The 10,860-nt window shown below is 38.7% G+C and overlaps 1 protein-coding gene across 4 annotated transcripts in view; it reads left to right on the plus strand.

Annotated features, from left to right (window-relative positions):
- VPS13C (vacuolar protein sorting 13 homolog C (S. cerevisiae)) overlaps positions 1 to 10,860 on the plus strand; it is a 249,499-nt gene that overhangs the window by 117,410 nt on the left and 121,229 nt on the right. For all 4 annotated transcript variants that reach the window (XM_006831581.1, XM_006831578.1, XM_006831579.1 and 1 more), the window contains 4 exons: positions 238 to 371; positions 2,334 to 2,490; positions 6,288 to 6,367; positions 10,427 to 10,486. In XM_006831581.1, coding sequence (XP_006831644.1) covers positions 238 to 371; positions 2,334 to 2,490; positions 6,288 to 6,367; positions 10,427 to 10,486 — 431 coding nt within the window. The remainder of the gene's footprint in view (positions 1 to 237; positions 372 to 2,333; positions 2,491 to 6,287; positions 6,368 to 10,426; positions 10,487 to 10,860) is intronic.

Consider the following 10,860-nt stretch of genomic DNA (forward strand, 5'->3'; position numbering starts at 1 on the left):
ACTGTGTCTATTAACATTTAATTGCTTAATGCCACTAGAAGTGACCAGTTTTTAAATTTGTGTTTTTAACATACATGTTTTTGTTTTTTTTTACTTAACCGTGAGTTTCCTAAGGGTTGGGGGAATGTGTTACTTGTGGATTTTCAGTGCTACACCAGGCTCTGAATGCTTCTCAATAAATGCTCATGGAAGAAATGGATGTCTATGACTGGATTAATTTCTTTTAAACATCTTCAGGTGAAATGAAAGATCGTGAAATCTCTACATCACAGTACAATATACGTGCTTCACAAGACACTTCAGCTGCTGGAGTAGAAGAACTTAGATCTGCAGATAGCATTAGTATGCTGCTGAAATTTGAAATCAAAGAGGTGGGTAATTTTCATATGTCTTTGTGAAATGTGGTGAATTAATAAAGGATGCTTGGACTTGCTCACCTCTACGAAAATGAATCTGTGGATTATTGATACGGATAAAAATGTTATCTAGACTGATTACATGTAGCAGTGATGGTCTAAAATTTCAGTTTGTTAAAATAGAGTTTTATTTGTGAGATGGAATATTTCTTAATGGAGTCCTGATGTGGTACTATAGGATAAGCACTGGAAGGTCAGCAGTTCAAACCCACCAGCTGCTCCTTGGGAACCCTGTTCAGGGTCGCTATGAGTTGGAAGCAACTTCATGGCACTTAATAAAAACAACAACAAAGTATTTCATAGAAAAAATGGGTAGCATGCTCTGTAACATGCTTTTGAAAGATTTTGGGACAGTTGAAATGTGTGTGCTTTTAATATCATACAAGAAAGTCTCAAATGGAAGCAGTGACAAAAAGAATCCTTTGCAAATTGCAGAAACCCTCATAGAAAGATGTAGTATGTCTATGTGTATGTTTAGGTTGTGTAATCAGTGTATGCTTTCCAACTGCAGATTCATGAGGAAAGGTTAGATGTGTTTTTCCTCTTCTTTACTTACCCATTTGTCAAATATTGTATGTGAGAAAGATATAGAAATAAATGGCACAGACTGACCTCAAACAAGAAGACAGTTACAGTTTTTTTAAGTGCTCTCAGTAAGACGTTCCCAGGTGCCTTTGGCGGGTATAGTAGTGTTGGAGGATATCTAATCAGCGTGACAGGATCAGGAACGTTTCCTGGAGGAAGGAACATTGGAGTTGAGGTGTTCAAGTAGAGTAGACATAATTTGTGCGAAGTGGACCAGGAAAGGGCTGGGGATAGGGCAGGAGAGGAACAGGCATAAAAAGGTGTGAATGTTTTGGAATGCATAGTAGGTACAGGGACTTAACAAGAGCTTCTCCAAAGCCTGTACCTCGTTAAATGGTTACATAGAGGTTATGGTCTTTCTCTGAGTTAAAATTACTAAAATAAATAGATTCTTTTATTTTTTAATCTGAAATACATGCTTTAAAACAAATTTCTTTTAGGTTATGCTGTTACTGTTTCCTGATTAATATCAATTATTATAATTCTTTAAGCTTTGAAATTGATACATAAAAGCATTTTATTAATAAATGACGTCATTAACATAATGCATATAAAACTCCTTTCACTTAGGACAGTGATGGGGGAAAAGTGGAATAATTTTGCCCTACGAATGGGATATTTAAGGAGCTCCGGTAGATTAGAGGTTACGAATCGGGCTGCTAATCTCACAGGTCAGCAGTTCGAAACTTCCAGCTGTTCCGTAGGAGAAAGATGAGGCTTTCTGCTTCCGTAAAGATTTACAGCCTCAGAAATCCTGTACAGGGTCGCTGTGGGTCAGAACTGACTCCATGGTACATAACAACAACAATGGGATATTTGGCATCTAGACAATTTTTTTTGTCAACCTGGATTGGGGAAAGCATTCTGCTATGCAGGACAGCCCCTCTACAGAGAATTCTGTAGTCCCAAATTGCAGTAGTGCCAAGGTGGAGAAATCTTGCATAGGCGTAGTGTTAAAGTTGGCCATTTGTCGCACAGACCTTCAGACAGAAGGTCATTCATCCAACGAGAAGTCTTGGGGTTAGGCCTAGCTGCTGTTTTTTTTTCTTTTGAACTTTACCTTGTGAAATCATTAGAAAGAACAGTAGTGCTTTGTAAGTCTACACAAGTGAATGCGCCTCCCAAGATCATAGCACTGGAGGCACAAATGGAAGCCCTTGAGAATGTTTACAGTGTGTGAATTTTTGCTTGTATCACTTTTGTTGTTGTTGTTAAGTGCCGTCGTATATCACTTTAGCTAGATGGTTATTACTATGGTCGATTTATCATCATGTGTACCAGTGAACGAATGGCCAGTAGTGAAATTCGTGGTAACACTGGTACTTTTTCTAGGTTGTCATCACTTTGATGAAGAATACAGAAGAGAAAGCAAGGCCTTCACATGAATTAACTGTGCTGCAGCTTGGAATGGAAGCCAGTGTGAAAACCTATGACATGGCTGCCAAAGCTTATCTGAAAAAAATTGCTATGCGATGCTGTGAGTTCACTGGTGAGTGTGCTGTATACACTGTGTGAATAACTCATGAAAATGGAAGATGGGCCCTACCCTCCTGTCAACATGAAGCGTATTTATTATTGCAACCATAATTATTTAGTTAGATTAAATTTCGTAGACTAATACCAAGGAATTTAATACTGGAAAGCATTAATATCTTACACAGCTATTTAACATAAGGCCGGAATATATCTAAAATGTCTGTTTAGCATGATGTAAAATATATCTAAAAAAAATGAAATTGATGTCTTCAGTGTCTATCCATAATACTTCAGTGCTTACAAAAAAAAACAACTATTTATTTGAACTGTAATATGGGAACTGACATTTTAGGACATCAGAACCCAAGTGGACTACTCAGGTGCAGCGCCCAGAGATGCATTTGAAAAGTTGAGATGAGTTATTAAGTATATAGCTTTTTGTTTACCTTTTATTTATTTTTAATTTGCATGTTTTCAGTTGGTTTTAATTAATGAATATGTATGAAAGTGAGTCAAAACTTACCTTCACTATGGCTGTAGATTTTAATCAACTTTTAGGAAAGACAAATACATTCTTTTTCAACATAATCTCCTTATTTTTCAATACATTTTGTCCACCTGTCAACAAGCTTTCATATTCCCTTATTAAAAATGTTTTAGGCTGAGCCATAAGCCTCAAATGCACCATTGTCTTCACTTCGTCATGAGAGGTGAATCTTTGTCCTCAAAGGGCTGCTTTCAGGGGACCAAACAGATCTTCCTCCAATGGAGGAAGATCAGGACTATAGGAATGATGCGTTAACGTCTCAAAATGAAGTTTTTGCAGTGTCAACAGTGTGGGTAGAGGTGTGTGGATGTGCATTGTCATGCAAGATCACAATGCCCTTGGATGACAGTCCTCTGAGTTTAATCCTAGGTTTAGGCTTCAGCTCTTCAGTGAACATCTCACTGTAATGAATACTGTTGAATGTTGAACATTTTTCCTGATAGTATTCCAATACTGGCCCTTGAAAATCCCAGAAAACTGTAAGCATTGATTTTCCAGCTGATGGTTGACTTTTGAACTTTTTCTTGGTCAGCGATTGAGGATGTTTCCATTCCATACTGTGCTGTTAACGCTCAGGTTTGTAGTGATGAATCCATGTCTTATCACCAATAAAAATTTTTTTTAAAGAAAGTTTTACCTTCTAGTATCGGTTCAACTTTTGTTTGCAGATGTCCAGAAACTTCGGTTTATGCTCTTTGTGAGCTGTTTTGAGACCCATCTTGCACAAACTTTTGAAACCCAAGTCTCTCATGGATTATTTCATAGGCAGAGCCATGGCTGATTTGCAAATGATTTGCCACATAATCCATTGTCACTCGTCTATTCGACAGAATCCTTTCACATGCACGCTCAGTGTTACCATCAGCGATGGACGTGGATGGACGCTATAATCAGAGTGTAGATAATTGTTGACTCATACTCATACTTGTGAAAACAAAACAATGCAGAAGTATATACAGTGTAGAGATAAAGATTACAGCTCCTTGTGCTTTCATTCCTTTCCCCCCAAATAAGTACTGTGTCATTGTTAATGCGTATTGCCGACTTTCAGATATACTTTCTAAATGATCAAGCCAATGTTTGAAGTTACTGTGAATGTTTAGAGTGCATCGGAACTCTGTGGGGTAAATTTGAGTAAAGCATACCTGTATAGAAAATAATCTGTAGTTTATGTATTTTATAAAGTTTGTTCTTTAATATATTATGATTTGTTCTAATACCAGTAGTGCCAGAAGTTACAGCTTTTCAATTGACTTTTGCTTTTGTTTTTTTGTTTTTTATAAGTTTTTTATTGTGAATTGAGTGATTAGTTTACATGGGGGGACATCAGCTTTACACTCACTGCTTCATTGCAATGATTACAGTCTCCTCTGTGCATCATCATTCAACAGTATTTGCTTCTATTCCTTCTTTTTTGGGGTGGGGTGGGGAATATATACAAAATCACTCAGGAATATATAATAGTTTAAACAACCAAAGGACATATTCTGCAAGCCTGCCCCCTGGCTGCCAGCACCTGACTGCCAGCACACAGCCTTTCTCTTTCCATGAATCTAGAGTCCTCAGTTGCTCTCTCTCTCTATGTTGTCATCTGTCTCCATCTCTGGTGTCGCTGTTTCTCTGGATAGGATCCCACATTCTGCTCATGCTCTTATCCTTTGATGGTCCTAGGGGTCTCTGTTCCTGGACTGTGAGATTAACTACTCTCCTCTTTTTGCTACAAAACTTCTACCTATACAGTTGTGACAGTCACAATTAGTCATGATAACAATTATTATTGAATTATAAGAATCTTATTCCCGTGTCCTTTCACCAGATGCATCTAGACAAGATGAAAATTATTTAGTGGGGATTCTACCTCCGCCCACCCCCCCACCCCCATTCTGAAACTAAACTCCCTCTCGAAAACTTATAAGTCAGTCACAGCATGCCTTTATAGCCCTCCCATTTTAGGTAGCCAATGTCTAAGCCAATGCCCGTCTCTATCAACCCTGTATACAGAGAGGATAGGATTGATTTTGGATGTGAAGACTCCTTCCCTCTCAATTGCTATTTTGAGCTACTACATCCATAAGTATAGGTCAGGTTCATCAAGTTGTAGCAATTTACACTTGTTTCCTTTATCCCCCCCAAAATATATGTATATTTTTTCCTTTTACCTTCCTCTAGTCGAGTTCTAATCATCAAACAGTTGAAGCCAGGTCACATGCGCACTCTCTCCAAGTTTGTGTGTTTTTGTGCGTCTCCCCTCACCTTCACTTCACATCAGCTGGGTGCTTTGCTTTCACCTCTAGCCCTCTGTGGCTATGTTCTTGTCCATGGGCTCAGGAGTCCACAGGTCTTACCACACTTTGGACCCACCAGCCCATCCTCTTCTCTCTCTCATTTCCAGGTCGGCGGGAATCTGTGGAACGTGGTCGAACTTGGCCCATATCTTCATTGCTACCTTTCCCCCTCTTCCACTCACCAGGAGACCAACGTGGTTGCCAGCAAGCTTACATGCCTGTTCATGTGTTCCTTTTGAGTTTCAGTCTTGGAGGGGGATTTGTCTTGTAGGGACTTGACTGCTAGCCTTGATGGCTCCGCAGTGAACAATTTGCTTGTTCTTGTAGTAGCCAATTAGACTACCGTTTTTGTTTTGGATATTTCTTGCTGGTCTTTCTTTCAAGAAGTGTCTTCTGTTCCTCTAGCTATTCCAGGCTTAGCTGCTTGTCCTTTCAAGTAGGAATGTCCCACCTCAGAGGATTCTGGAAGGGGCTCAGGAGTCCACCTTAGAACTTACAGACTACAAAGGCTCCACAGGAAGGCTATTTCACTGGGCAAGTTCTAGCAGCCCTTTTAGGTATTCCAGTCAGTTGTAGGCTGAAGATGGGCTTATAAGCTTTCCGTAATCATGTTTCCTGATATTCCTTTCTATCCTACTCAAGAGTCTATTTTGCAATAGGAGACAAAGGAAACCATATCCATAAGACAGTCAACTATCTTAACATTATTTCCCCTCTTTTATCCATTCAGTCTATGCCTTGATCCCTGTATCACTGAGCCCTTTTGTTCCAAGGTGCTTTTGTTTGTAGGCAGTTAATTTTTTCAGAAGTTTTCTGAGGTCTAGTTTATATATCATAAAATTCATCTTTCAAGTATATAGTTCTGTGAGTTTTGATAACTACATTTGTGCGACTGACTTGTGTTTTAAAACACTCTGAAATGTTTAAAAGACTTGATGGATCAATCTTTTTTTTTTTTTTTTTTCTTTCCCCTTTTAGACTCAAAAGGAGACCCTGTACACATTATTAATTCTGCTAATATAACTGATGAACCCCTTTTGAAAATGTTGCTGACAAAGGTAAGTACCTTTGTCAATACTAACATTTTGTAATATTTAAATCTATGAAGTTGTGTGTATTCCCATTGCTATTGACTCAGTTCTGGCTCATAGAAACCCTACATGACAGAATAGAACTGCCCCATTAGGTTTCCTAGGCTCCTGTATTGTGATAAGTAATAGACTGATAGCCACCTTGTTGGCGGTTCAAACCCACCACCAGCTACTTGGAAACCCTATACAGGGTTGGGATGAGTCAGATCTTACTCGATGGCACTCATACAGCAAATCATTACCACAGTAGATTGTCACATCCTGGTGGATTTGAAATGCCATCCAATTGGTTAGTAGTTGAGTGCTCACCAACAGGACATCCCCTTCATATTAATATTTAAATCTTTCCCCTAACTTTGATTGTGTGGAATTAGGAAAGCATCTAGAAATCTTGGACAGTTTAGTTAACTCACTGAGTTACCCTGTATTGCTGATTAGTGGCCATAATGCAGTTATATTGTAATGAAAAGCAGAATTTATTGTAATCTATATATACTAGTCCAAAACTCCTCTGTCAATTTGTCATACTCTTGGGGCTGATGTGTTGCTGTGATGCTGGGACCTCCTCCACTGGTGTTTTCAGTACCAGCAGGGTCACCTGTGGTAGACAGGTTTTGCTGGAGTTTTCAGACTAAAGCAACTAGAAAGAAAGAGAGACAGACCACTTCTGAATGATTAGCAACTGAAAACCTTATGGGTAGCAGCAGACCATTGTGTGAACTAGTGTCAGAAGATGAGCCTCTCAGGTTGGAAGGCGCTCAAAATATGACTGGGAAAGAGCTGCCTCTTCAAAGTACGGTTGACTACAATGATGTAAATGGAGCAGAGCTTTTGGGACCTTTATTTGCTGATGGGGCACAACTCAAAATGAGGAGAAACAGCTGCAAAAACTTGGAAATCTCAGGCATTAATGAGCTGAAATAGACCTGTATTGGGCATTCTGAATCAGTTTACTACAATTATATGATCTACTGTGCTGGAAATGGCACATTGAAGAGGGAGGGCGTTACATTCATTGTCAGAAAGGGCCGACTGTGCAACAGACCATTAGTTGCACATATGCAAGTTCAGACTGAACCTGAAGAAAATGAAAACAACTCCAAGAAAGCCAAAATGTGACCTTGAGTATGTCTCACCTGAATTTAGAGATCATCTCAAGAACAGATTTGATGCATTAGACACTAATGACCAAAGACCAGAAGAGTTGTTGGATAACATCAAGAATATACAATATAGGAAGGAAGCGGTCAATAAAAAGAAAGGAAAGAAAGAAAATACCAAAACGGTGTCAGAAGAGACTGACACATGTTCTTGAATGTAGCGACACTAAAGCAAGTGGAAGAAATGAAAAAAACAAGAGCTGAAGAGAACATTTCAAAGGGTAGCTCAAGAAGACAAAGTCAAGTATCATAATGAAATGTGCAAAGACCTGGAGTTAGAAAACCAAAAGTGAAGAACAAGCTCAGCATTTCTCAAGCTGAAAGAATTGAAGAAAACTTCAAGCCTCTGGTTACAATATTGAAGGATTCTGTGGGCAGAATATAGACGGATACAGAAAACATCTATATCTACAAATTTGAAAGACTCCTACCTGGTCAACTACCAGGAAGAGATCCATATTTGTGCCCATTCCAAAGAGAGGTGACCCAATGGAATGCAGAAAGCGTCAGACAATATCATTAATATCACATGCAAATAAAATTTTGCTAAAGATAATTAAAAAACGGATGCACCCATACATTTTCAAAGAACTTCAGAGGTTTAAGCTCAGTTCAAAAGAGGATGTGGAACAAGGGATATCATTGCTGATGTCAGATGGATATTGGCTGAAAGAAGAGAATACCAGAAAGATGTTTACCTGTGCTTTATTGTCCATGCAAAAGCTTTTGATTGTGTGGATCATGACAAGATTTGGACAACATTGCCGAGAATGAGTATTTCGGAACCCTTAATTGTGCTCATGAGGAACCTGTGTGTAGACCAAGAGGCAGTTGTTCAAACAGAACAAGTGAGCACCGAATGGTTTAAAATTAGGAGTAGTGTGCCAGGATTATATTCTTTTACCATACTTATTCATTCTCTATCCTAAACAAATAATCAGATATGCTGGTTTATCTGAAGAAGAATGTGGCATCAAGATTGGAGAAGACTCAGTAACAGCCTTCAATATGCAGATGATACAGCCTTGCTTGCTGAAAGTGAAGAGGACTCAAAATACTTACTGATATAGTCTTCGAGATGGGTTGCACCTCAGTGTAAAGAAAACAAAAATCCTCACCACTGTACCAATAAACATCTAAATAAATGGAGAAAAGATTAAAGTTGTCAAAGGCTTCGTTTTGGTCAGAGCAACCATCAATACTCATAGAAGCAGCTGCCAAGAAGTCAAACAACATACTGCATTAGGCAAATCTGCTGCATTAGACCTCTTTAAAGTGTTGAAGAGCAAAGACGTCAGCTTGAGGATTAAGGTACGCCTGACCCAAGTCATGGTATTTTCAATAACCTCATATGCCTGTGAAAACTGGACAGTGAATAAGGAAGACCGTAAAAGAATTGATGCATTTGAATTATGGTGCTAGAGGAGAAAATTAAAATTACCATGGACTGTCAAATGAATCAACAGATCTGTGTGGGAAGACATGCAGCCAGATGCTCCTTGTAAACCAGGATGACCAGACTTGTCTCTCATACATTGTACATATTATCAGGAGGGACCAGTCCCTGGAGAAGGAGATCAATTTTGATAAATTGAAGGGTCAGAGAAAAAGAGGAATAACCCCGCCCCAGTGAGATGGATTGGCACATTGGAGGCAGCAATAGGCTCAAATGTGACAATGATTGTGTGGTTGGCGCCAGACCAGGCAGTGTTTCGTTCTGTTGTGCATAGGGTTGCTCTGAGTCACTACCGACTCGATGGTATCTACACAACAAACAACATTGTTTAAGAAAATCTGCGTTATAAAATCTCTTTGAAGTTTTAATGAGCAAAGATGTCAGTTTGAGAACCAAAGTGTGCCTGACCCAAGCCGTGGTATTTTCAGTCACTTTGTATGCATGTGAAAATTGGACAGTGAATAAGGAAGACTGTAGAATTGATGCATTTTAATAATGTTGGCAGAATATGTTGAAAGTGCCAGGAGAACAAACAAATTTGACTTGAATGAAGTCTAGCCAGAAGGCTTCTTAGAAGCCAGGATGGTGGGACATTGTGTCTAGTACTTTGGACATGTTGTCAGGTGGGACCAGTCCTTAGAGAAGGACATCATGTTTGGTGGAGTGGAGGCACAGGATAAACGAGGACCATTCCCTTTGAGATGGTTTGATACAGTGGCAGTCACAATGAATTCAAACATAGCAACAATAGTGAGGATAGTACAGGACCATGCAGTGTTTCTTTCTGGTGTGATGGAATCGTTTCGACAGTACCTACCAACAATAACAGACATACTAGTATTTCTCACTGTTGCTGTTAGGTTCCATCAAGTGGGTTCTGACTCCTAGCATTTCCTGTGCATAACAGAACAAAATACTGCCTGGTCTCACACCATCTGCATTACACTTAAGTTCATTGTGCTGCGACTATGCCATCTCATTGGGGGGGTCTTCCTCTTTTTTACTGACCCTCAGCTTTTGTATTTTCACTGTTGTCATATTTTTCCACTAATGGTTGGGGTGGTGTGGTATATCATAGCTATAAATCTTTCCTGGAGCAGAAAGCCTCATCTTTCTCCAACAGAGTCCCTGGTGGACTTGAACAATTGACCTTGTGTTTAGCAGCCCAATCAATGCACACCTCACTAAATTACCAGGGCTCCTTCTTTTTCCCTAATTTAATTTTTGCTTTTATAAAATGTGAAAAATGTTTATATAAGGTCAGTTTCTTTGGTATATTCTTCTTTATTTTTAAGAAATATGTTTATATTTGTATAATGGCCTACTTTAAAAAATAAAGAATATATGTATTTTCTCTGTGTGAGTTTTAGCATTTGCAACCCATTCATTTACTCCTCTACTAATTTGTAGGCAGACAGTGCTGGACCAGAATTTAAAACCACTCATGAGAATACGAGACAGAGAGTGAAGGTAATCTTTTGTAATTCTCTATAAGGGTGGGTTGTGTTAAAAACGAAATCTTTAGAGTCATCTCCAGTTGTGAGATTGTGAGTGTTAGATTTAGAAAAAGAGTGTGCCAGTAATAATAGATTAAATTTAGAAGCAGATACATGATAGAGAGAGAATTGAAATACATTATTTTAAAAATTTGATTTGAATCATAAAGCATCATTTGTTTCTTAGAGATATAGTAATGCTTACTTGCTGAGAACACAGATAATATACTTTTTTTTTCTTTTCTTTAAGTTTTCATTCTGAATTGAGTGAAAGTTTATAGGGCAGATCATCAGCTTTACATTCAACAAATCATACAACTTGTTTCATCACAATGGTTGCATTCCCCA

Source organism: Chrysochloris asiatica, unplaced genomic scaffold, assembly GCF_000296735.1.
Source record: "Chrysochloris asiatica unplaced genomic scaffold, ChrAsi1.0 scaffold00004, whole genome shotgun sequence".
NCBI lineage: Eukaryota > Metazoa > Chordata > Mammalia > Afrosoricida > Chrysochloridae > Chrysochloris > Chrysochloris asiatica.